Genomic DNA, 26,399 nt, shown 5'->3' with positions numbered 1-26,399 from the left:
CTTGCTCGCACCCAGCCAGGGTCTGCTCAGTGCCCGTTACGTGCCGGGGAAGCACCAGGACATGGTCAGACCAGGGAGCAGCAAGGACCCAGCATGTGGAATGTGGGCAGCAAACCCCATGTGCGTGGGGGATGGGGAAGAGGAAGGGAAGGTCAGGAAGGCTTCTTAGGAAGCAACGTCCAAGTGAGCCCCCAGAGACGAAAGCTGTGTGGATGTGTATCTCTGGCCTCTTTGGTGCAGCACAAAAAGGCAAAACTCCTCTGTTGCTTTGCTGTTGCTCTAATGGTGATACAAAACAAGACACAACTGGGTTCTGGGGTTCAGGGGTTCTGGAACTGAACTGGAGACTCTGGATCCTTCTGAAGGCCGTTACATCAAAAGAAAGTGGGGGTGGGGGGGGTGACAGGGAGGAGAGGGGCCTGGAGACTCGGGACTGGCGCAAGGAAGCCACTTGTCGTCTCTCAGTCACTTTCCTCTTCACCCCCTGCGTTGAGTCCACAGTGGAGGGTCAGAAGGATCTATTGGAATCGCATCACTGAGACGAGCAGCAGCCAGAGCCTCCAGACCCCAGACTCCTCCCTGCACACAGCAGGGAGCGGGACGAGGAGGAGGGCAGCGCTGTATTTCGGGAGACTTGTGTCACGGGGGCACCCTGGCTGGTGTGTTGAGAACAGACGGTCAGGCCCAAGAGCAGAGGTGGGAGATCAGGGAGGAGCCCCCACAGGAGCCCGGATGGGGAGGAAGGTGGAGGGCGGGGATGAGGCATGGCTGGATTCGGAATGCTTTCCACAGGTAGGGCCAACAGGACCCCTGCGGAAGGATCAGAGGAGGCGCAAGGGGAAGTGGGGACCTACAGGGGACACGGACACGACAGCCAGGAGGACCAGGAGAACTCAGGTCTTGGACATGGTGCCAGCATGTGTCACGCAGGAGATGCCGCAAGACGCCAGAGCAGAGGCGACGCGTAGCCCACGGGCTGCAGAACACAGCTGGGGGGGCAGCAGGAAGACAGGTTTGGATGGGACGTAGAGCCACAGGGCTAGACAGGGGTCGGAGAGCAGAGCCCACGGGACACGGAGAAACCACAGACCAGGCGGGTAACGAGGAGGGTTTCGCCAGGATGGTGCCCGTGAACGGAGTGAAGAACTGGACTCTGGGGGAACGAGCATCTCTGGGTCAAGTGTGGCCGACAGGGCAGCAGGACGAGAGCAAAGAATAACCATCGGGAACTGATGCGTGTGCTTACACAATTTTGTTGTTGTTTTTTTTTTCAAAGGAGGAACAATAGGGTTGTCTGGGTATAATCCGGAGGACCCTCCTCCCCAGAAGGTGGCCCTGCGAGCAGCTCGTCTGTGTGCTGACGGGACATGTGCTGTAGGAGCGAGCAGGAGGCTGGCTGGAAGGGACGGGGGGTGAGGGGGCCTCTCCCGGGCATGACTAGCCCAACCCTTGTGACAGGAGACCCGACACGAGATCTCGTTTCTCTAGGGACACCGTAAGCAAGATGCAGACGGGTGGAAGGTGGTGAGGAGGAAGCTCCAAGTCAGGAGCGGGTGCCGGGGCGGCGGGGAGGGACCGGGCCTGTCTCCCGGCACACACAGTTGTGCAAAGGCGGGACTGGACTCCACCAAGGTGGAAACACCGCAGGGGGGCCCAGAGAAGAGAGGAAGTGAGCAGAGAAGGAAGTGAGCCCATAGGGGGAAGGTGATAAAAAGGTGGCTGGAGCCGGGTGGCTAGAGGGAAAGAGCTAAGAAAGCAGAGGCGGTGACTGGGTAGGACCCTTAATCTTGAGATAAAGAAAGAGGTACAGTTTCTAGCAGTGACCAGTGCAGACAGGATCATGGGCACAGCGGACCGCTGGAGGCAAGGGGGCCTGTGCGTACAGAGACGACGTATCATCTACGCAGACATCGAAACCACCAGCAGCTGTCACAGGAGCTGTGTCGCAGAGACTGGGCCAGGGGCCAAAGGAGGAGAGGGGTGACCCCCGGAGGTGTCTGATATTGCGGGCGGTCATGGGAGAGGATGACACGAAGCCAAATGCTGGATTCAAAATATGGACTCACAGCAACACGGAGGCTGGTGCGGTAGTCAACACTATGGGCTCCAGAGCTGGGGTTTCAGGGAGAAGGGAGGGACAGCGGCCTAGAAGCATCGGTGGGAATGCCAGGAGGACGCGCGCACCTCATCTCCAAGCCCCCCAGGTTGAGGGCGGGAGAGAAGCCGTGGGAGAAGCAGCACTCTTGGGATAGGCACATGAGGTGGGAGACCTGGCCCCGGTTCTAGCGGCCCGAGGACCAGTCCCAATGGTCGCAAACAGCATGCAAGTCAGCACGCGGCGAGAGGCAGATACGAGGGAGAAAGCCATGGTGGAAGAAGAAAGCCCCGTGTTTTGGGCGAGAGGGGCTGAATCCCCGACCTGTGGAAGCTGGGAGTCCAACAGCTGCGAGGCACCCAGGCCAGCAGCCTGGCCGAGCTGGCCCTCGTAGACCAGGGCTTGGTTTCCGCTCATGGGCTGGTAGGGGGAGCCGGACTGGGGCTTCACCATCTCCAAGGGCTGCATGCCTGGGAAGGCCGAGTAGGGAGGCTTCAGGGCCGTGCCTCCAGAGAGGATCATGGTGCTGGGCGGTGACAGGCTGGGGTGCATGTACACCTGAGACCTGCAAAAGCCAGACGGACAGTGGGTCGGGTGCAGGACTACACCGGGGGGGTCTCAAATGAGGGCACACCCCACCATCCCCCAGAGGGCTTGCTAAAACCCACACTGCCGGCCTCGCCCTCAGAGTTTCTGACTCAGAAGTGCCTGGGACAGAGCCTGAGGACTTGCATTTATGACAAGCTCCTAGATGGTGCTGATGCTGCAGGTCTAGAGACCGCAGTCTGAGCGTCACTCGATTACACGAGCGAAATCATCCAGGCTGTACAAGGCACGGGAAAACCCAGGGGACGCCAAAAGCGCAGGACCTCAGCTGCGTGGGAAGAGCCCACCGAGGGTGGTGGGAGATGGGAAGAGGAGGGGCTCAGGAGGGGTAGGGTGACAGGGAAAGGAAAAACAAGGCCATCCATCGAGTGCTATCAAGCCCACGGCAGCTCCTGCAGCCGGTTAATGACGACTCTGCAGTGCCGAGACCACCACGCCCCCGACCCACCGCCGAGCGGAGAATTGTGGAGCGGCAACAGTCCAGAGGGGCACGTCCACGGGCCGCGGGGGCCTGAGCTTCTGGCTGCACCTCACCTGAAGGGCTGTAAGGAGCTGAAGATCTCCTGAGACTGGGAGACGGGGAGCCCGCCCCTCAGTCCAAGCTGGGCCTGAGCCTGCAGAGACGTGTGAAGGGAAATCGGGATCTGCTGGGCAGCGGCAGCCTGCGGTGGGAAGCCAGGCAGGTAACCGCAGTGCCCTCCAGGGTGGGTGTCTGCCCCCCGCCACACCCCCTGCTCCACGCAGCAGCTGGAACACTGCCCCAAATGCAAACTGGAGCATGGCCTTCCGGTGCTTTCCTCGCTCTTGGGGAAAAGGCAAAAACTGGGTAACAACCCCAAACCATGATTTCCTACGCTGGGTTCTATACAACAGCAAGAACGAATTCTGGCTACAGCTGTCCACAGAGGTGCATTTCAGCATGCACCTGTCAACGGGAAACATACACGAAAACTACATTCAGTATGATCCGGTTAGGTGAACATCGATACATCATAAATCTCAACAACGTAATGTTTAAGAACAGGTTTCATAAAGAGATCAGGACAGGCCAAGTCCTCTGTTCTCTGTCCCCAAATCTACTTCTGCCCAAGGGCCCCACCATCCAGGCACACAGGTCCGTGGGGTGCCAGACCATCAAAGGCCCCACACCAGGTTCAGGAGGGAGACTTCCAGAACTCTGCCCCTTGCAGCACAGAAAATACGCCCATCCTGCACGAAAACAAACACCTGCACATTTCTAAAACTACCTCTTTCTAACGCATCCATGCCTGGGAGTCTAGGCCTTTCTTCTCTTCATCAGAAGGATACCTGATACCAAAGGATACCAAAGAGAATTCCATTTCAGCTAATTCCCCAGCTAGGACACAGGAGGAACTGACAGAGGGGATCTAGGAGTCTAGAGTGCCAAGCTCCATTCCTCTTCCCTGCCTCTCCTGTGTTCATTCACCAAACATTTCCTGCCTGCTAGGATGGGCTGGGTGCTGGGCGGTCCACGTGAGGGGACACAGAAACAAGACAGTAAACAGGTCGAGAAGGGAAATTAATTCCACCGTGTGCTGCGTCCCCATCCCCCGCGGGGCCACCCGTCCAGCTGTCATCACCTGCTGGTAACTCTGCTGCTGAGGTATCGTCTGAGGAACCAGCCGAGGCTGACCTGCAAACACGTGGCCGTCCAGGTACAGAGGTGGCAAGTGGCTGCCTGCAAACAGAACCCGAGAACAGACAGGACAGAGTCAAGCCTCACCCTTCCTGAACGTCCACGCACGCACACTTTCCTGGGGAATCAGTGGGAGGGACGGAGTGTGTGCAGAGCCTGCTCGGTCCCCTGCTGCTGGCCCTGCGCCCCACAGCCCCACACTTGCTCGCCCCCAGGGGAACACGGGCCCAGGGGGGTGGACAACTGACCTCGCTCACCAGACCCCGGGCCCACTGAACCACACCCTGGGGAGGGGCTCCACTGCAGCTCAGGCAGCCCTGGTCTCAGCCCCCTACTCCTCTGTCTCCCTGCACGGAGTCCACGGTGGAGGGCAGAATGGTCCACTGGAAATGCCATCGAGACCCTGGCAGCTGGGCCCTCAAAACTCCTGCCCTCTCCCTTGGGGGCACCAACACAGCGGTCTACCGCTGATGGGCCACCTGTGAGGGCTTGGCTGACACGAAGCACTTTGCAGATTGACTCTGTGTCACCAGCTACCAGCCCAGAGAGAGCCAGGTGTATCTCACAGAGGAAGGAAGGGGCCGTGGCCTGGAGGGCTGAGCCACTTGAAGGCGGAGAGGACACAGCCCCTGCATGTGACCCGGCTCTGACTCCAAGCCCTGTCTCCGCTTGCCCCTGGTCTGCTTCCCACACCACAGAAGGGACGCAGGGTAGAGGGGAGGGCCAGGGGTCTGTAGCACCTGGGAGGCCAGGACCACCCGGCCCATCAACAAGCTCCTACTTTTGCACACTCAAGTCAGGGTAGGGGGAGGCGCTCAGGGCCAGCACCACTTTTCTCCTGACAGCGAAGGGAGCCTCCCTGAGCTGGTTCAGGTGAGGGAGGAGATACCTGGAAGAGAAGCAGAGGGTGCTACGGAGGCCACGGGCATGGGCGGCATGGAAACTCCGCCGAACGAGCTGTAGCTGACGCCGTTGGAGGCGCCCACAGAGGACGGGGGCTGGATTCCCGAGCCCGCGCCTCCCGGGGAGCTCTGCTCTGGCAAACTGGGTGAATTTTCCCAAGCCTTGCGTGCGGACTCCATCTGGAAAGCAAGGGGAGGGAAGAATCACTTCCAAGAAGGCGGGGGACGGCACAGATCGAGGCCCCAGGATGGGCGGGTGGGAGGGCGGGGCTGCGTGCTCCAGCCCTCGGCAAGCTAAGGCGCCCCGCAGCCTTCGCCTAGCGCCGGCCTGGCGTTACCTTCAGGGTGAGGTCGGCGGTGGGGAAGGACATTTGGGAGAGGCCGATGGCCCTCTGGATGTGATGATCACGCCGGAGGATGGGAATACTTTGTGTTAACCCAGCCTGGAAGGGGAAAGGAGACCATGGAACACGACAGGCACAGGGCCAACATGACAGCAGAGCAAAACGCACCTTTGGTTTTGCCCGCGGGCGCTCAAGACCCCTACGGTGAACCTGCCGGGAGCAGACACCCAAGCTGATCTGCTCCGGTCGGTGGTCTTCCCCGATTCTCTCAACAGAAGTCTGTGGAGAGCCACCTGCACACCCACAGCCCACGGAGCACTCGGGCAGGGGCGGCCGCGCCAGGCACGACCGGCTGCCAGCACAGAGGCGCCGATGCCTGGCGTGGAGACCCCCAGGTCCCGTCTCCGCCCTCCACCGGAAACTGAACGAGGTCCCTGGTAACGTTTCTTCACACATGTGGCCAACAGACCCTCCCATGTGTGCCCAGTGCCCCTCAGCGTATCAGAGGGATTCTGAGTAAACACGTTGGTTTATCCCAGCACTACCAAACATACATAACCACAGAACGTCAAATAACCCGGACCTGAGAAGTTCACAAAACCGGGGCACAGGACATTTACGCAACATGCCCGAGGACACGTAACCAGCTAGAGAACGCGTTGTGCCACGCACCCAGGTCTGCCTGACCCCAAAGCTGGTGTTGGCCCCCTCCTCTGGCTTCAGAGCCCCCCAGAAGCCTTGCTCCTTTCTCTCCAGGGCCTGCCAGCACAAGAAACAGAGGGAAACACACACTCACGTTACTGGCCAAGGCGTCCTGAAGTTTGACGACCGGATTCCCTGCGGGACCAGAGGCAGAGCCAGGTGGCAAGCTGAAATCCGAGTCCTGAAGAGAAGGAAGAGCTCACTGAAATCATCTGCCCGCTTCTCAGAAGAGGCACACATTAATTTGATCCGGTCTCCAAGACTCAAGAAATCTAGTGGGCAGTGTCCACCAGATAGCACCCAAAAAAGGACGCCACCCCATGACCCTCCCTCCGTGCTCCCTGCCTATGCCCACTGGCCAATCCCGAAAGAGACAGTGAAGATCACTAGTCTGCCCAGCCTGAGAACCTGGCTGGTGTCAGCATAATCTAGAAGGCAGCTCAGTGGCACCTGCCTCATCCTGCAGGCTGACACACTCCACCAGAGAGCTGCTCGGCTTCTGTCCCCCGGCTCTTTCTAGGTGACAGCCCCGTCTCAGCACCTCCCCTCCCTCTCCAAGTTCAAAACCACGGGGGACTCGTGAGGGGGGTTGGGGGGTGGGAAAGAAACACATCCAAGCCTCACTTTTGGATTGACTCCAAATTCAATGGGCGGCACCGGCAGCACAGAGTCCACGTGAATCTCCACCCCGTTAACGGGCGGGACGACGGCTCCCTGCAGCCGCTCGGCCCCCTCTGAGCCCTTCCTGTTTTTCAGAGAGCGCTCATTGCCAATGGGTCCCGGTCTGTGCTCCTTGCTCTGTCCTGAGCCTTGATCTGAGTCCTTGATAGAAAACCAGAGATGCTGAGAAACACGGGCTGGAAGGACCCCAGTCCCAAGCTTCTGAGCACCAGGAAGAGGGGAGAAGACAAGGGACGGCAGTCCCCGGCCCAGGCCTCCACGGAGGGACTTCCAGCTGACCTTTGGCTCGGGCTGCTTCTGGGCCTGCTCCTTGTGGCCGTCAGCCTTGGGCTCCAGGCCAGGCCCGTTCATGTCCTCCGGCTTCAGAGTGCCATACGGGGAGCTGCGCTGGGAGGATGTTGCAGACGACTCCCGAGACTCGGCGCTCAGGTCAACGCCGCTATCCCCCTGGCTGCTCTTAAAACCCTGCTGTGCAAGGCACAAAACGGGTGAGAACCCTGACCCCCAGACTCCAACACGGGACTGCCCAGGAAGTGGGACCAAGTGCGTGGCTGAGACACACCCCCCGTAAGCCTGTCCTTTTTAGCCCTGTCCTGACTTGGGCCCTGACCCGCCAACAGTACCCAGCAACTGAAGACGTGATCAAAAAAACCACGGTATGCAATGGGCGCCAGGGACGGGGCCGCCAAGCTCATTCCCTTGTGGCCAGGTCAGACAGGGCGACTGCCACCACGGGCCTGGTCGCCCACCCTCCCCAGAAGTCAGGAACAAAGACCAGCGCCAAGCCAGGGCCAGTGGAATCAGGCTCTGGGCCAGGCTCATCGGCACGGCGAGGAAGAGCTGGGCTGGGCAAGGGTGCACGAGGCCCAGGACGAGCCGGCCACGGGGGCGGTGGGCTCGCGCGCTGCCCGCGAGTGGCTCAGTGGTCACTCACCTCGGCGGAGCCAGGCTCGGCGCTGTTGAAGGCAGTTGCGGCTTTAGTCCAGGAGTCGCTGGCCGGGGCCTGGACGGGCAGGGCTGCCCGAGGGTGCAAGACAGAGAGTCAGGGCCGCGCAGGGGAACCGCCTGGCTGGCGCAGCCCCTCCCAGCTCTCCTGCCCCATGCAGGGCACTGGAGCTGCTCTGGTAGCTTCACCCGACTTCCCAACATCCTCTCACACTCCAAGAAGCGTGCTTCCCTTTACTTCATCCGCTACTTGCTCTGGAAGGCACGCCAGCAACTTCTCGTTCACATCCGTGAGAAAGCTGTACCGCTACTCCGTGTACTGACGTGGTCTTAATCTTAAGCCGACTGTTCATTTCTACAAGCCTGGCAGCTTCACAGAGTCTCTCAAGGATCTAGGCTGGTACTACTCAACCTCTGTTAGCTCGAGGACCACTCCAGGACTCCCACCAAAGCCGCAGACCCTGCGTATGTATGCAAACCCGACGTGCTATTTTCAGAGCCAGGGACCCTCTGAAGCCGTGCACGTGCCCCCAGGCTGAGCCGCCAGTGGGGCGGGTCCTGGCAGTAAAGGCCCGAGGGCAGGGGCTGGCGTCCAGCCTGCTCCGAGCGACAACCTGGGAGGTTATCTGTGGACACTCGGAGTGTGATACCCTGGCTCACGTGTGCTACCAAATCAACTCATAGCCGTATTTTATGAAGAGAAGATCATACTTCGAATCAGAGTTGAACGTCGTCCAGTGTTATTTGTAACGTGTTGGAACCTAAGTTTTAGCCCGGATCGTGATAGGCCAGGAGGGAAGATTCAAAGAATCAACACCTAGGACCCAGAACTTTGAGTGTCTGTCATGTGGCTCTGGGATCACGTCACTGCACTCCAGGGTCCTCGGCTACTTTGTTTAACACACCGGAAATGGGTAATTTCTCTAGGCTCCCCTGTGAAGCATCATGCTTTTCTTCACCTGTGTACTCTCCAGGGCTCTGCCTCAAGCAGGCATTAATGAAGAATCTGCTCGATTAACATGGTTTTGTATCTCAGGAACACCTGGGTGGCTCGGTCGGTTGGGCGTCCGACTTCGGCGCAGGTCATGATCTCACGGTTCGTGAGTTCAAGCCCCACGTCCGGCTCACGCTGTCAACGCAGAGCCTGCTTCTGGTCCTCTGTCCCCCTCTCTGCCCCTCTCTGACTCGTGCCCTCCCTCAAAAACAAACACTAAAAAGAAAAAAAATTGCTTTTGTATTTTAAAACGAAGAGTTACCAAAAAAAAAAAAAAAAAAAGAGCATTGGGTTTGAATTTTTTTTTCTTTTTTAAGCTCAGGAAAATAAATTTTCCAAAAAGTGAGGTCTCCTCACTTCGGTCTCAATCCTGTCTGGCTCAGGAGAGCATGAGGAGGAGTGGCCAGGAGCGCCCGGCGTCAGGGCCGGCACGCGGCACAGACAGGAAGGCTTCGGACCCGCTCCTCCTCCCTGGCGGTCACCTGGTGCTCCTCCACAAGCTGAGTTTCTTGGGTGCCTGACAGGGGCAAAGGAGTCGAGCCAACTCCCCCCGTGACCGGAGCCGGGCAGGGACGGGGCCTCCCTTGTCCAGATCAGTGGACGCAAGGAATGGTGCGCTCTTGCCCCAAATCGCAGGCAGGGGAGTTTCCAGCTGTTCAGGGGCTGCCGGTGGTGCCGAGACGGTATCTGACACCGTGTCTCCGGAGAGGAGGCAGGAGACAGGCAAACCCCACAGGCATGCGCAGCCCCAAAACAGGACGCTCCCAGAGAAGAGACCCCCGCCCTGGGGACAGCCGTGGACCAAGCAGCTGAGCCCAAGCACCCAACTCTTACCCTGGCCGCTGCTCTCCCAGATCTCCGTGCCCAGGCTGCTGCCAGGCACGGTCACGTCACCCTGCTCCAGGCCCAAGTTGTTCTGCTTTTTAGCAAACCGAGGAGGAATACGGGAGGAAAGACCTCGACCCTTGACAGGCACCTAAGGAGAAGAGAGGTGGCGCTGTCTGGCCCAGACGTGAGGCGTGAAGCACGAGTTCTCCCCACCAGAACCGCACCACGGGAAGCTGCCCCAGGGGCAGGAACGCTGGCATCTCAAGGCCTCAGCCACAGGTGAATGGCAAGGCCAACCACACCATCCCCGGGAAGGGCGACAGGCCGGTGCGTGCAGGCTGCAGAGGCCAAGGGCACGGGGTCCAGGCCTGAATGCAGTTTGAATACAGGGTCCCCGGCCCTCGAGACGCCCCGGGTGACAAATCTCATCCCACACAGACTGGAGTGGTGGGAGGAGGGGGGGCCCGAGGGAGGCCTGCGTCCTGTTGTCACCTGGGATGAGTCACCTTCTGCAAGCACTGGGCTAACATCACCTACTCCCACACGACAACAGGATTGGGGATGTTGGGAGCACAAGCACGCTGCTGTGCCCGCCCGCCTTCCCCTCTTCTAGCTTGGGCCCGATTCAGAACTCTCTCTCCTCGCTCTGGGTTTCTCTGTGCCGGCCTGTCCTCCACCCCACACCCCCTACCTGCACGGCCTGCTCCTTCTTCCTCCTCTCTTCTTCCAGCAGACGGCGCTGCTTCTTGGTCAGGACCTCAATGAAGCCTTCGCCCGCCATGGGGCCCACCTCACTCTCCTCCCCAGGGCTGGACCCGCAGTTTTCAATGATGGAATCTGAACCCAGATTTCACGAGAAGGGACAGTGTCTCCATTCATCGGAAGAGAGAGTAACCCGACCCTACCGGTTTCTGATATCTAAGGACAGCTCAGCTCCGAAGGTCGGGCGGCACCAGGCCTGATGCCTCCAAGGAGCAGACTGTACTTGGAGTCTATGGAAATCCTGAAAGGGTCCCTTCTCCACCCCCCCACCCCCACCCCAGGCCTCCTCGGCACACGGTTGTCTCACACCGCAGACAACAGTAACACTACAGTTTAAGAAAAGACGCCGGTGACCGAAGTCTCTGCTCTGGTGCTAGCCAGCCGCGTGACCCTGGACACACCACACAACCTCGCTGGGCCTCGGGGTCCCCCTCTGTAAAACTGGGGCACCGGCGCTGCTACGGGGGTGGCAAGGCTGTGAGCAGCAGGAGGGCAGGAACCATATCCATTCTGCTCACCAGCGTCGCCCTGGAACTTGGCCCACCACCTGCCCAGAGGCCACGATGTCCAGAGAACGGATGGGCAAACCCAGCAACCCTCGAAAGCCACCGTGGCCCCCGGTTTTGAGGGGCCTGAAGATGTGAGGGGACAGACTCACTTCCATAGTTCAGGTCAAACTGTTTCATGGTCTCTCCCTGTTCGCCCGCCCTCTGAGCAACCAGCTTGGCCGCCTCCTCCGCCGTCTCACAGGAGGCCTCGGGGATGTCGGAGGCACCGTGGGCCACCCGCTCCAGCACGTAGTGGCTGCTCCCACTGCTGCAACCGAGACCCGCGGGCAAGGCCTCATCTGGGGACCTAGGAAGAAGGAAGAACCGCGTTAGCTCAGAAGCGGCCAGAGGCTGGGGAAGGAGAGAAAGGGACGGTCAGCATGTGCACACGGCACGCACGTGGACACAGGGCCCTGACCTACAGCGCGCCCCCTCTGCGCAGTCGAAGCTGCTCCCCAGCGGCAGCCCTGCTACGGCCACACTGCCAGCTCATGGGGACAACTGCTCTTCTCTGGCCCCTTCCAGGGCTCAGTGCCTCGGTTCTTTCCCACTGCGTGCCAAACTCAGCAGGGCTGCAGACAGGAGAGAACAAAGGGGAATGCCCAGAGCAGGGCCACAGCCCTTACCGCTCCTGGCACGGGAGACTGACCAGGGAGTCAAGGAGCCGGGCCAGGCCGCACAACAAGGCTCTCAGCAGAAGTCAGAAGCAAAGCCCCGTGTCAGCAGCTGGGGCCTGGAAAGCTAGGCCAGCCCAACACCTGGAAAGATCGGCATTCCCCTAGGGCTCCTTCTTTGGGGCTGAGTGGATTCCAATCCAGGTTTCTGGCCCTGGATTCTAAGGAGACTGGGAGGTAGGAAGTGGCCTTCCTCGGGCGGAGGCACGGATCAGAAAAACAGGCTGTACGAGTGAGTCTCTGCACGGGCTCTCCCCTCTCCCGGATTCCAGGCAGCCTGCAGGCAATGAGCCACACAAACCTGAGCCACCTGGAAGCCTCCAGATCCCCTGAGAGATGCTCACAGGGCCTCAGGCAGCTCACCTGCTTTTGCCACTGCCTGGCTCTTCCCACCAGGAGGTGGTCAATCCCTGAAACGGAGCCGCATCTCCTCACCGCCAAGAGGCAGAGCCACTTGGGAAGAGCCGTCCCTACACGCCCAGGAGGCTAGATGGCCCAGCAGGACGTGGGGGGAGAGCGGTCCAGGGGCAGAGGAATCTGGGGGACCGGCACCGTGCACAGGAAGCGTCCCCCTCGGCGGGGCGGCAAAGGGTACCGATGGAGGCTGAGCTCTCCTGACGGGTGCTGGGGCAGCCACCACTCGAGGACCAACGGGCCGGGGCTCTGGGTTTCGGTTTTCAAGCCACAACAACAACAACGACAACAACATGCCACGAGAGAGGCAGACAAGCAGTGTGAGAGCAAGTGATGGAGACGCCCACACACAACGGCCTGGGTGGGCAGCGGCCCTGCTGGAGGACGACAGAGGGACGGAGTCGGGGCGCCGGACACACGGCAGGGCATGCATGCACGGGTGCTGCTTACAACAACAGGCTTGGTAACAGAACAGCAACAGAGAAGAGCCTGGGGTTCGGTCTGCGTTTTACCTTTTGGCTTTCAAAGGCGTCCCATTCTGTTGGCTGTCATAACGGGGAGAGGCGTCACCACCACCTGGCCTAATGGACTTGTCCCCAAACCCCCCCGGCTCCAGCTTTCGGCTCTGCCTGTCGGCCAGGGGCCTCTGGCTGGAGAAGCTCCTCTTGGCCAGCTCCTTCTTCTCACCCGCGGCGGCCCCGGGCAGGCTGCCGTCCGCCTGCGGGTCGGGCTCGGCCCCTGGGCCCTCGCGCCGCTCCCGCCGCTCGCTGAAGTCACTGCTCTCGGAAGCCGTCTCCCACTCCTCGTTGGCGTGATCAGACGAGTTCTGGTACGAGAGCTCGGGGGACCCGCTCTTGTCCCCGGGGCAGAGCTTGGGCCGGCCCGGCCACGGCCCCGCCAAGAGGTGCGGCTCCTCCTCCGGCCCCCACAGGCCCAGGGACTCCCGCTCCTGCCGGAGGCGCCGGAAGCGAGGGGGCTTGTCCTGACGCGGGGGGCGCCTTCTCCGGAAGGGCCGGTTCTCGGCGCCTTCCGAGTCGGCCGCATGGTCATCGGGGAAGAAGGGCCTCTTGTCCTCCAGGCGGCCGTCCTCGAAGGCCCTGGCGCCAAGCGAGTCAGAATGTCTGTAGGCGTCAGGGACACAGTCTCTGTCTGCGGGTCGCCGGGACCCGCACGTGTCTGGGGAGCTGTACTCCTGCCAGGAGGCTCCCGGGCCCTTGCTCTGCCAGTGGGCGGCCTCTTTGGACACAAAGGTTCTCCGGCCGTAGCCGCAGCTGCTCAGCCGGGGAGGGAGCGCCCGGCCGAAGGCGCGAGGGCCTCGGCTCTTGGCCTCCGGGCCGCCGTGGTCCTCGGAGCATGCCTTGGTGGAGCGCCAGGAGTCCCTGAAGTCGCCCCTCCTCAGGGTGCTGCCCTCCCGCTCCAGGAGCGAGCCCTCGCTCACGTTCTCCGAGCCTCGCTGCCGCCGCCGCTTGGGAAGCTCTTCGTACTCAGAGCCCTCGCTGTGCGTCTCGCTGGCGATGCGCCGTCGCGGCTTGGCCCTGGGGAAGTCCTCCGGCTGGCCAAAGTCCCGCAGCCCCCGGCCGCGGCCACTCCTCTGGCCGCCGCCGTAGACGCCCCGCGCCCCGAGCACCCCCCCACCGCAGAGGCCTGGGCCACCGCCCGCCGGCCGCCCTCGGAAGGTGAACTCTCGGAAGCCACGGCCGCGGCCCCGGGCCTGCCCTCGGCCCCCGAAAGCTTGCTCCTCGTCGATAAAGATCCAATTGTTCCTCTTTGTCGCGGGCGTGTCACTGGACTCCCGGGAGGGTCTGCCCTCCCAGGCCCTGGCCGGCTTCTCGTCCTCGTCACACCTGCTGGCCTCGCGGCCCACACTAGCACGGGCAGGGCCCTGGTCCTCCAAGGGGGAGGGGGAGGAGTTGGCCAGTGCGGGGTCGTTCTCTTCATCCTCGTCCTTCTCTGCCTTGCGAGCCGGCCCCTTCTCCTTGGCCACTCGGGCGCTCTCCTCCCCCAGCTCCTGCTTAATCTTCTCCAGTTCCTTCTCCTTGTCCTCCACCTTGAGGGCTTTCAGGACGGGCTTCTTGATGGGTCCCGACCTCCGCGTCCTGCTGGTCTGCTCCTGGTGCTGGCTGCCGGGGCCCCGGGGCTCGGCAGTCCACTCGGGCTCCAGGGACGGCTGTTTGTTGGGGCTCCCGTCCTTCTCCCAGGAGGAGACGTTAAAGGGTGGCTCCTCCCGGGGTGTTCCCTTCTCGATGCCGCTGGCCGTGTCCGTGGACTCTGGCGGGTGGCTAACGTCCCAACTGCTATACTCTGGCTTTTTCTCCGCTGGGGCAAAGTCGGGCTCCAGTGGGGAACACCTGAGGTCTGGGCTGTGACCCCCAGGAGCACCCGCTTCCTGAACGTTTTCTTGGGGTGGAAACAAAAGCTCCTGGCCTATTCTTTGAGAAGAGACACAGCTGTCAAAGTCTGCTGGGGCCTTCTTGTCAAAAGCACTCAAGAACTCCTCCCCTCTCTCCTCAAGGAGATCGCGCTGGGCACCTACACCCCCTGACCTTCCGGGGGGGGCAGAGTAAGAGCTTTCATTCCTGAAAAGGAACCAGAAAAATCAGTCAATGTGATTGGAGCTTGGTTCCTGGTTTCCATGCTGAACACAGAGCTTAGTTTTAAAAAGGAAAAAAAAAAAAATCTTTTTAAAAAAGAAAATGAAAAAGAAAAAAAAACATAAGCACCAACATTTGCTCTAGCTTTAAACACGTCTCAGAGCTGCTGGGCCATGGATTGGTCGGCGGCCCCTGGAGTCCAGAGTGAAGAACGCGGGGGCTGCTGGTGGCCTCAGCGTGCCACCTGGAGGCGTAGCAGCTGGGGATCCTCTGGTTCAAGCGACAAGCTGGAGCCTGGGAGTCCACGGAGAGTCTGGGGCCCTGGGCCAGCAGGGCCAGCTTGCTCCACTTGGACAGGAAAGAGCCACGACCCGGGCACGCGGCCCCGCCAGACCCCACCCCTCGCCCTGACCCAAGGTTCAGCAGATCTGCCTCTGACCCAGGACCTCTCCTCGGCCGTCAGCCCCGCCGGCAGGTGAGCGCCTCTCACACAAAAGCGTTCCAACAAACCTCCTCGTACTCCCCGTCCACGGAGGACACTGCCTGCGGGGACAGCGCCCCCTCCCGGAGCCCCGCACGAGCAGGATTTGGACATCCTGCCTTCACTTGCAGGCCAGGACGGCCGAGTTCCAGCTCACCTGACATGCATGTCCACGGCCAAAGCGTCGTTTGATTTCGGCTGCGGAAGCGAGTAGCCTTTGCTCTGCAACGCCATGTAGCCCTCTGGGCTCCACACGGGGGCCGGATCGAGGGCGGCCACTTTCCTTTCTTGCAGCGGGGGCACGCAGTTCTGGTCCTCAGAGCGACAGCCAGTCCCACCGAGGGAGTCTTGGGGCAGCATGGGTTTCATCAATCCTGAAGGAGGCACAGGCAAAGAATCACCCTGCATCAGCCAGTGCAGAGAGCCGCACTCCAACCTCGGGGGCAACCCAAGGCCCGAGGGAGACCGTAGTTACCAGTTACCCTATCAGGCGGACACAGCACCCCACCTGCTCGCCATTGCCGAGCCCTCCGTGTTCTCTCAACACGGAACCTCTGAAGGCGCACGAGCACGCGACGGGAGGGGTCTACGGATCCATTCTAAGACCTGTGAAGTCCAACCTGAGCTCCCCCCCATGCTGAAGAGTGCCTCAAACTGGCAAATGGAAACTGGAAATATCTAACTAGAGAGCCTATCACGTCAGCAAAAGGCTAGAGAGGTCAACCCGTCGGCCACGAGGTCTGTGTGCGGGCAGGGACGCTGAGGTCTCCTGCCCAGGCGCGAGGAAGACCAGCCGTGTGGCCAAGAGGCACACGGACCAAGAGCTGCCGTCTGCAGGCTTCAAACCCCGAGCAGCAAGCCTTAGGAAGGGATTCTGGTTTCAGTTTTTTTTTTTTTTTTAATGTTTATTTGTATTTCAGAGAGAGAGAGAGAGAGAGACAAAGAAAGAGAGTGCACAAGCAGGGGAGGGGTACAGAGAGGGGGAGACACAGAATCCGAAGCAGGCTCCAGGCTCTGAGCCGTCAGCACAGAGCCCAACACGGGGCTTGAACTCGCTAACTGTGAGATCGTGACCTCAGCCAAAGTCAGACGTTTAACCGACTGAGCCACCCAGGTGCCCCCATCAGTTCCTTTATTTATTTTTAAAAAGATTTAATTTTTAAGTAATCTCTACACCCAACATGGGGCTCAAACCCACAACCCTTAGACCATTTAGAGTCGGATGCTCTCCTGAACAAGCCAGCCAGGTGCCCCAGTTCCTTTTATCTCTAGCCCTAGGACTGACTGCCAACACTCCACGTTTTTATACAGTGAATGGGGGTGCACAGATGACAATAAACTGTTTAACGGGCCTGAGGTGATTAAGACACAGAGGACACCTCGGTCCCTCCAGACATAAGCTAGCAGGGCAAAGTGTGCCTCCACCCCCCTCCCCGCCACCGTGGCCTATCTGTCCACGTCCATCAACCTGGGGAGAGTGAGGAGGGAGGTGGTGCAGAAATTAAACGTCTCATCAGGCCTAAGTCTGTGGACAGAGAAAGATCTGATTTTTCAGATACTTTCTTCACAGAGCTTATTAGCATACATACATTTTGTGTGGCTTTTACACAGAGATAATCTGGCCAGAAAACGGCTCTGCGTTAGGCCGGTGCGTTAAAGCTTTCTTTTAGCTCTAGAGCGCCCTCTTCAAATGCCACTGATACGTGACTCCAACATAAAGTTAGTGTGAGTCAGCCGGTGGGGACCCTCTCTGGAACCCTGAAATTACACACCACTCATTAAGTACTCATTATGAGGCACACCGGCTTCTTTTCACAGCTCTTATTACCTAGAAAACCCTGCTACCACAAACGTGCGGGGCAGAATAGGTCATCACACATATCACTTGCAGAGCTGTGTTCCCAAGAAATTGGGAAATCCCCAGGGAGTTGAAACCACAGCCACCGGCCAGCACCACAAGCCGGTGCTTCCTGGAGGGGAGCAGGGGAATACACCTGTCAGTCCTAGTAACCATGGGCTTGGACTCTGACCCCCGGCAGCACAGGGGATGGAGCTTTCTGCACAAGGAGAAGCTGCTCAAGACAGAGGCCCTCAATTCAAAGGCAGATTTAAAAATCCATGCTCTTTGGGGCACCCGGGTGGATCAGTCGATTGAGTGCCTGACTCATGATTCTAGCTCAGGACATGATCTCACAGTTCGTGAGTTCAAGCCCCACATCAGACTCTGCACTGGCAGTGTGGAGCCTGCTTGAGATTCTTTCTCTCTCCCCGCCGCTTCCCTGTTCACATGGGTGGCTCGCTCTCTCTCTCAAAATAAACAAATTAAAGGGGCGCCTGGGTGGCGCAGTCGGTTAAGCGTCCGACTTCAGCCAGGTCACGATCTCGCGGTCCGTGAGTTCGAGCCCCGCGTCGGGCTCTGGGCTGATGATGGCTCAGAGCCTGGAGCCTGTTTCCGATTCTGTGTCTCCCTCTCTCTCTGCCCCTCCCCCGTTCATGCTCTGTCTCTCTCTGTCTCAAAAATAAATAAATGTTAAAAAAAAAATTAAAAAAAAAATAAACAAATTAAAATATTAAAAAATATATATATGTATATGTATATATATATACACACATATACACACACACACACACACACACACACACACACACGCTCTTTAGTACAGGGAAACAACTTAAGTTTGTGTCCTGGCCTGGGCCAGTTAGGGAAAAATAGTTAGCTGCTAGGAATGTATAACTGTGCTGGCTTTCATGCAGGTTGTGGGGAGGAGGGTTTAGATGCATTCCCCAAGAGTGGTCCAGAATTTTCCCAAGTTAGAATAGCAAGGGGTTCTAGGAAGGCAAGAGAAAACATAACTGGAGAGACAGACTCTCCACCGGAGCTGTACCGGATCCCCACAACAAATACAGCTCTGTTGAAAATGAGCTCGCAATCCAAAATTCCCGCATGTGTGGGAAGCTGCCCACCACTAGCCCACAGTGAGCCCACAGGGTTACCTGCCTGAGAACTTCAGATAACAGAATAATAAATACTAGAAATCAGGTTTTAAGTTATTAAAAGCATAAAAAAGGAATTAAAACCTTAAGAAAAACATGACACACACACAAACACACACACACTAGAATTGACAAAAGAAATTCCAATAATAAAAAATATAGTCACTGAAAAAATTCACTGGGCAATAAAATTAAAAAGAGAGAGAGAGAGAGAGAAATTGGACCCAAGCAGAGAGAAAGTGGACACAACACGGGGAGACGAAACCACAGAGGAAAGAGGAGATCTTAAAGAAGTCAGAAAGAACACAGAGTGGGTTCCACAGAAACGAATCACTCTGAGCAGCCACAGAACCAGAAGAAAATGCACTACTACCTTCCTGGTCCTGAGAAAGAGACGTGCCAACCCAGAATTCTACACCCAGCTAGAGAAAGGGTGCCATAAAGACTTTTTCAGGCGAAGAAAACCTACTGCCAGAAACACTTCCTGAAGAACTCGACAGAACGTACTTCACAAAGAAGCGTATCGCACCCAGATGGAACACACGGGAAGGAACTAGTGAAGGGACAGGCGAGTCTGCAGAAGCAGACTGCAGGAAGCAAGAGAAACAATGCCCGATTTGGTGGCATAAAAACAAGAACTAAAACTCGAGGGAGAACTCAGAAGACAGACTGATGAGCTAATCAGCTCGGGTGAAGGGTGAGAACGCCCATCAGCCTATGCCAGTCACAGGTGCGTATCAGAACGTCACGGAACCACTAACACAGTACAAACAGCACGCAGAAGTAAGACAACCGGAAGCATAGGAAAACTTGATCCAAAAAAAAGAAAGAAGAAAAGTAAGAAAGGTGGGATCAACAGAAAGTATAAAGTAGGACAGCAGAAAATCCGAATATCATAATCCCCCCAAATCCAAAGAGAGGCACTTTGGCAATTACAGTCACAGATTTTCAGAGTGGGTAAAACCATACGCATCTTGTACCTACAAACGCCCCCTGCAAAAAAGGGCTCAGGGAGGCGGATGGTAAAAAGATACCAAATGAATCTTCATCAAAAGAAACCTGGAATGATGACATCAGTATCAGACACAGTGGACAGGAGAGGTGGAAAGCACAGTTAAGGAGGACAGTGCTGTGTGAGGATAAGGAGAACGAGATACATCAGTCCAAACCTGTTTGCTTCCAGAGAGAGCGAAGCCCAACAGGCTTAGGGATTCAACACACCTACAGTCACAGTGGGAGATTCTCACGCACCTCTTAGTAAGTGATGGGGGGGGGGGGGGGGGGGTAACAAATCGTGATGGATGTGAGAGAAACTCGCACAGCACAGCCAGCAAGTTCGATGGAATGGACCACATCCAATTGGAGAATATTCTTTTCAAGAAAACACAGAATGTTAAATAAAGAGTATGTAATAGCCTACAAAAAAAATCTCAACAAAACACCAAGCAATCTCGATCGGAAGCTAGCTGGCATACGGATGCCCTTGAGTGAAACCTGACCCGCCACCTGTTTTTAAAAATAAAGTTTTACTGGAAAGCGACCAGACTCGTTCAATCACTATCGTCTTTGGTCATTTTTGTTCTACAACAGCAAAATGGAGTAGCTGTTCAAAGCCCAAAATATTTATTATCTGGCATTTACAGAAAAGCTTCCTGACCCCTGTTCTAGATCATACAGACAATGGTATCTGACCACAAAGCAGCCACGTTAGAAATTAACACCATCCGGATATTCTTAAAACTCTGTATTTGGAAAATTTATGCCACACTATTAAAAACCATCAACCAAAGAAAGGTAACAAATCAAAATCTGACGGGCACTGAAAACTGTACAGTAACAAAAATGCTGTATCTTAAAACTCCTGTTCATAGCAATTTACAGCTAAAGTAATACTTAAATACTTACATCTAAAAATCAGAAATTACTGGGCTAAGTATTCAACGCAATTACAAAAGAGTACAATACTTTCAAAGGAATTAATGAGGAAAATTAATGAAATAAAAACCAAATAAGATAAAAGAATTAAGAAACCCAAAAGTTGCTTTTTAAAAATGGCATTTTAGGGGCGCCTGGGTGGCGCAGTCGGTTAAGCGTCCGACTTCAGCCAGGTCACGATCTCACGGTCCGTGAGTTCGAGCCCCGCGTCGGGCTCTGGGCTGACGGCTTGGAGCCTGGAGCCCGCTTCGGATTCTGTGTCTCCCTCTCTCTCTGCCCCTCCCCCGTTCATGCTCTGTCTCTCTCTGTCCCAAAAATAAATAAACGTTGAAAAAAAAAAAATTTAAAAATGGCATTTTAAAAATGGGGAGGAGAAATCAAGGAAAAAAAGAGAGAAGTCACAAAAAAAACACTAAGAATGGAAAGAGAGATACCCTTCAGTAAGAAAAAAAAGAAAGAAACAAGAAAAAAAAAAGGAAAGAGGAACAAAAGGACGTTGCAGGGACATCAGAACTAGTTGAAACAACACATAATGCATCATCAGAAAGACTCTGCCCAGTAATTCTTTGCGACTGGTACTATCCATGCCCTCATGGTGCCGACAACAAAGTTCAAACTCAGACTGGTCACGTGAGTTACAGGAGCGGCCAGACCGGATCCGGGCGGGCCTAAGTCCCGAAGCAACACCCCGAACACCACACCGTCCTGGAACTCCACTGGTGTGGCCCACTGGGGCTCGCTTACCCGAGGGATGGAGGGCGGACGGGTAGAAATCCACTGGGGCCCGAGTGGGCGGGATCCGTGGGTCCATGTAGGAAGGCATCATCATCCACCTGGGATCGAAGCCCAGCATTTGGGGGTGGTGGGGGTAGAAAGTGCGCTGTGGGTGGGAAGGTGGGGGGTACACGGGCTGCCAGTGCTGCATCTTATATAGCTGCTCCTGAGCAAAGAGAGAGAGAACAGGTCAGATCGGTGCTCGGGGCAGAGACCATGCAGGTGTATACACGCACATGCACGCACTCTCACACATATACACACTACACACACACGCACACGCACACACCCCCACCCCCCATACACACACACTCACACACACAGGCACACTAACCCCGGGCTGTAGGAGTCTCTGATGGCTCCCCACAGCTCTCCATGGAACAGCCCGAGTCCCACCAGGCCCCACGTGACCTGCCCGACCACCCACCAGCTTCACTGCACACGACTGCCTGCCCACATGGGGCCCTGGTTGCACACTGGGCCCTCCGTCTAGGAGGCTTCCTACTCCCTTGCATCCCGGCTCATCCCTGCTCCTCCTCCGGGCAGCCACCCCGAGTCCCTGGACGAGATGAGGCCCCTGCCTCTGCTCTGCAGCACTGGTCCTTCTCCTCTGTAGCACTGACAGTGGGTGATCATTTTGAGCTGCCGGTCTCCCTCACAAAACCATAAGAAACTACACGCCGGGTTCACTGTCGTATCCTTGCGGCCTACCACCAGTCACGGCACATAGAAAATCCAGTGCACAAATGGATAAATACCAGCAAAACCTTCAAAATCTGGTCCTAGACCCCGTGGGGGCTCATTTCCAGCCCTGCCCCTTCCCATCAGTGACCTCCAGGGCTGCCCTCTCCAGTGCACCCAGAATCAGCATTCCGGCAGGACCCAGGTGCAGAGTCAGACAAGAAAAGCGGACCGGGCCGCACCCTTCCCATCTGCAAACAAAAAGGCCCGGGCTGGATTCCCAGGACGGCTCTGTGGGCCTCCGCCCAGAGCTCCTCCTCCGTCTGGACCCCAGGCCCCCGGGGAACCTGACCAGACAGTCTGTCTGCCAGGCTCCTTCGGCAGTCCCGGTGCTTTCAGACTCCTTTCTCTTCCCGAAGAAGGACTTACCCGTCCCCGCCCCCCAGAAGCGTTACACACAGGAGCTCTCGCTGCTGTGTCTGGCTGGAGTCACACCAGAGACCTTCCTGGTCAGTAGTTCTCCACCAAGCCGGGGAGTAACTGCACAGTGCTGGCTCACACTATAACACCGTCAAAGCACACGTCAAAACACAAAGAACACAGCTTCGTGTTTACCGCTCAGGACCCGATGAGCTTCCGGAAGACCTCGTAGGGGCCCAGGGGAAGGAGGGTCTGGGGTGAAGGTTTTACAGGCAACCAAATGAGATTCTGGAAAAGGCTGGAGGTGCTGGAGATCCTGATTTGTGTCCCTAAGGCACACATGTTCTGCACCGGGATCGTTGTTATTAAGGATGATTTACTGCACATCTAGCTGCTGGGCTACGTGATGTCCACGTTTCATCTGTTTCCCACCCGAGTGCACTGCTCATCAGTAATCATCTGTTCCTTCATTTATCACTCCCGGAACACACACAATCACCAACGGTGCTTCCAGCTGGCCACCAGAGATCGGTACGATTACAACCATCACCCACGTAATCTTCTCCGGGGCGAAGAGCAGGTCCCTTTTAAAGTTCACAAAACACTAATAAAGATGACACTGATAACGCCGATCCACCAGAATGCAGGTGCCACAAAACCCTCGCTGCCCCTCTGAGGCCGGTACTCGTTCCTGGGCCACCTGAGGCCACACTCGACCCGAGAAGCTGCACGATTAGGACCAGGATGCACAGCAGTTCAACTCAACCCCTACAAACCCCCGTGCTTATCCCAAGCTAGTACACCTGTCTGCCAGCTTTCCAAGCCCTCCCGGGCTTCCTCACTCCTTGGGACGGTCCCAGGGCGGACAACGCTGGCCTCTGGACAGGCTGCAGTGCACTGCTCTGAACGAAAACACCACTCTTCAGCGAAACTGCACTGGGTGAGTGCACACCCCGCTGCCACTGCCTCACCAACACCAGACAAGGGGAGACGCCACCAACAACCGTTCTATTCATCCACGGGAGAAATCACTCGGAAAAACAAAACACGGCCAGGGATGATCTTCCAAGGCTGTAAGTTTTCAGGTGCAGCCCCTAACATCCGTGCCAGTGATGGGGATATTCGAGTTGTTTCTTTTCATCGAAGGGGGAGGGGACCAGAGGAGGAGACGGGACATCCACACTCAGCAGTCCGATCTGTTTACCTGCTGTTGCTGCTGCTGCTGGCGCTGGAATCTGGGAGGAAGAGACTTCTGGTACTTGCTGAACTCCTGTGCAGGGGACCCAGCCTCCCTGGCGCCCTCCTCACTGCCGCCACTCTGAGCCACAGCTGGAGGAGCCGCGGGGGCTTCTTCTGAAAACGTGTTGGGGGTTCCCTGGGCAGGAAACTCAGGGGAGCCTAGAGGACAAGTAACCAGAGAAACGGCTGCGGTGAGCTCACAGAAGCCGGGCCAGTCAAACGTTTACGGCAAACGCTTGCTCTCGTTGGCACGGACGGTGCACGAGGTCATGGCCTCCCCACGACGCCATCGCTTCAGAGGTGAGAGAGAGCTAAGGGTCGAGAGGTCAGAGGAACCACCAGGGTTCCAGAAGAGAAGGGTTCTATCGAAAAGGACCCCAGTAAATGAGAGAGCAGCCACCAGCTCGGCGATAGCCCACAGCCATCACCTGAGCGACATGAGTCAATGCAGCCAAAGGCCGTGCTGGCCACCAAGTCAGCACGCGTCCCCTGGCTGGTTGCCTCATCTGTAAAGGGAGGACAGCAACTCTGTCCATCCCACAGGCCTTTGTGAGCCTTAAGGGAGGCAATCCATGCAAGGCCGGTAGCAAGTGTTCCACACAACTTCCCATCTGTATACTCTCTGAAATTCCCTTCTTCCTTCCCTCAAGCCACCTTTACAGCTTTAACGAAGTAGAAAAGACATCGGCATTCTTGATTTTACTGCAGGGGACACCCAAACCCTGATGCAAAGCCTCAGGGACCCAGCGCTGCAGCGCAGGGGGAACACGGAAGAGCACAGAGCAGGTGCCCACACACCCCGAAGGCCAGTCTCAATTGAACACACTCACACCATGGCACCCGCTTCCTGGACTCTCCACTGCCCGTCTCAGCGAGTGTGGACACCAGCACAGGCTGCACTCGGGCCACAGTGAGAGGCGATGGGCAGGACAGTGGCGGTTTCTCGGTGTTCCTTGGCCAGAAGGGGGCTGAGGACCAGCAGACCATGACCATTGAGTAAGACCCACCTGAGAAGCTTTCAGGGTCTGAAACTAACATCAGGCCCCTCTCTCCTAAACAGAGTTGGTTTTAGTTCGTTTAAGAAGGTCCCAAAGAACAAAGCTGGTCACAAAGAACATGTTCTTTACAACTGCTACAAGGCACTTTCCGACGTGCAATGCTGTTCGACATCTCTTATGGAGCCGTGTGGATCCAGCCCTCAGAATCCAGGCCAGGAAAAACATACTCTAACAAAACAGGCGGGCTTCTCCCCAAGGTCACAAAGATACTTTGTGGTTCTCTCTCTCTCTCTCTCTCTCTGTTTTTTTTTTTAATTTTTTTTTTTCAACGTTTATTTTTGCGACAGAGAGAGACAGAGCATGAACGGGGGAGGGGCAGAGAGAGAGGGAGACACAGAATCAGAAACAGGCTCCAGGCTCCGAGCCATCAACCCAGAGCCTGACGCGGGGCTCGAACTCACGGACCGCGAGATCGTGACCTGGCTGAAGTCGGACGCTTAACCGACTGCGCCACCCAGGCGCCCCTCTTTCTTTCTTTCTTGAGATACAGTGTGTGCATGTGCGAACACAAGTGAAGGAGGGGCAGAGAGAGAGGGAGAGAGAGAATCCCAAGCAGGCTCCGTGTTGTCAGCACAGAGCCCAACTTGGGGCTCAATCCCACGAACATGAGATCATGACCTGAGCAGATATCAAGAGGTGGACGCTTAACTGACTGAGCCACCCCGGCGCCCCACTTTGTGATTTTGGTTTTTTTTTTAAATGTTTATCCATTTTTGAGAGAGACAGAGAGACAGAGCATGAGCAGGCGAGGGGCAGAGAGAGAGAGGAGACACATTCCGAAGCAGGCTCCAGGCTCTGAGCCGTCAGCACAGAGCCCGACGTGGGGCTTGAACTCACAAACTGTGAGATCATGACTTGAGCTGAAGTCAGCCGCTTCACCGGCTGAGCCCCCCAGTCGCCCCACTTTGTGATTTTGTTAAATGAACTCAGAGGACCCCGGGCTTGCATTGAGGCCCGCCACCATCTGCATCTTTGGTTGAGCAGTGGCAGGGGTGAGAATGGCCACGAGGTACGGAATGACAACCAAGCGGGCAGCGCGCACACTTTCCGTATCTAGAAGCTGCACGAGGTGCTTTCTGTACGTTATCTCACGTGCCCCTCAGCGTGTGGCAAAGTGCGTACTAATTCCAGCCCATTTTACAGATGAGGGAACGGGCACCAGGGAGGCGAGTGGCCGCAGCCAGCCGGTTTCAGTCCCTGACACGGGACGTGAACCCATGCCGAAACTCAACAGCCGGTGCTTCCCCGCCCCCTCCAGCTGCCCGCCACAGGCTGAACCAGTAAGGCAGGGAGGCACCCACAGCCTAGGGTGTCCAGTTGATGGGACAAGGGCCCAGCGCCTACCTTTGCGGACAGCAGGGCCATTCTCCTGTGGGGGCACCTTCTCGGTGCCTGGAGATCGGGGCACTTCCTTCTCTGCCGGTTTCGGGGCCTCGCCCGCCTTCTGAGCCTGCTTACGCTTCTGGTCCAGCTGCTTGAGCTTGGCGGCACAGGCAGCCAGCCTCTCCTCCCGTGCTCGGCGCTCCTCCTCCTCCCGGCGCTTTCGGGCTCGTTCCACGGCCTCGGACATCTCTGACTGCACAAACTTCTGCCGTGGAGGTGGCTTGTCCTCTTTGTCCTCGACAGACTGTTGCCGGAACACGCTGCCCAGCGAGGACTTCTGCCGAGAGAAATGAAGTCTGCTGGAACAACAGACCCCAAACCCTGGAGACGGGGCCACCCCAGCATGGGAGCGGTTCTGCTTCCCAAGATCCCCGAGCACCTTCGAGAGGCAGCAGTCACGCACGCCGCGGACCTGGGTCTCCAGGCCCTTTCCTAACCTGCAGTGAGGTCTGGGCAAGTGTCAACCCTCCCTCCCTTAGCTCCCCACTGTAAGCTGGGGATAGAGGAGGCCCTCGGGATGGTGGGTGTGCAAGGAAGGATTCGCACCACACTCTGCATGGTGACCGACAAAGGAAACAGCACCCTGGTGCTCCCACCACCACTAATGGGCACACAAGATAAGGGCCTCCACGGCTACTGGACGGGAGCAGGGACCACACGCTCATCCCCCCGAGTTGCAAAACGGCTCTAG

The 26,399-nt window shown here is 57.3% G+C and overlaps 1 protein-coding gene and 2 non-coding genes across 10 annotated transcripts in view; all 3 read right to left on the bottom strand.

The window, feature by feature from the left end:
* PRRC2B (proline rich coiled-coil 2B) overlaps positions 1-26,399 on the bottom strand; it is a 91,256-nt gene that overhangs the window by 9,150 nt on the left and 55,707 nt on the right. For 3 of the 8 annotated variants that reach the window (XM_040482672.1, XM_040482676.1, XM_040482673.1), the window contains 17 exons: positions 25,670-25,985; positions 23,233-23,426; positions 20,898-21,093; positions 15,382-15,598; positions 12,665-14,728; positions 11,175-11,371; positions 10,446-10,591; positions 9,761-9,902; positions 7,922-8,004; positions 7,267-7,455; positions 6,931-7,128; positions 6,401-6,487; positions 5,599-5,703; positions 5,248-5,440; positions 4,303-4,400; positions 3,236-3,363; positions 2,420-2,660 (listed from right to left, as the gene is read on the bottom strand). In XM_040482672.1, the coding sequence (XP_040338606.1) occupies positions 2,420-2,660; positions 3,236-3,363; positions 4,303-4,400; positions 5,248-5,440; positions 5,599-5,703; positions 6,401-6,487; positions 6,931-7,128; positions 7,267-7,455; positions 7,922-8,004; positions 9,761-9,902; positions 10,446-10,591; positions 11,175-11,371; positions 12,665-14,728; positions 15,382-15,598; positions 20,898-21,093; positions 23,233-23,426; positions 25,670-25,985 (4,794 nt within the window). Of the gene's footprint in view, positions 1-2,419; positions 2,661-3,235; positions 3,364-3,485; positions 4,010-4,302; positions 4,401-5,247; positions 5,441-5,598; positions 5,704-6,400; positions 6,488-6,930; positions 7,129-7,266; positions 7,456-7,921; positions 8,005-9,760; positions 9,903-10,445; positions 10,592-11,174; positions 11,372-12,664; positions 14,729-15,381; positions 15,599-20,897; positions 21,094-23,232; positions 23,427-25,669; positions 25,986-26,399 lie in introns of those variants that run through there. The other 5 variants (XM_040482674.1, XM_040482675.1, XM_040482677.1 and 2 more) reach the window with 3 other exon arrangements.
* Positions 458-541, bottom strand: LOC121035220 (small nucleolar RNA SNORD62). The gene has a single exon (XR_005792805.1). It is a non-coding gene; the product is annotated as a small nucleolar RNA SNORD62 (small nucleolar RNA).
* On the bottom strand, positions 4,680-4,759 carry LOC121035221 (small nucleolar RNA SNORD62). Its single transcript, XR_005792806.1, has one exon. It is a non-coding gene; the product is annotated as a small nucleolar RNA SNORD62 (small nucleolar RNA).

The sequence above is a fragment of the Herpailurus yagouaroundi genome, unplaced genomic scaffold, assembly GCF_014898765.1.
Source record: "Herpailurus yagouaroundi ecotype Mexico unplaced genomic scaffold, PumYag 160, whole genome shotgun sequence".
In the NCBI taxonomy this organism is placed as follows: Eukaryota; Metazoa; Chordata; class Mammalia; order Carnivora; family Felidae; genus Herpailurus; species Herpailurus yagouaroundi.
Note: the sequence above shows the minus strand (reverse complement) of the source record. Positions and strands in the feature narration are given on the sequence as shown.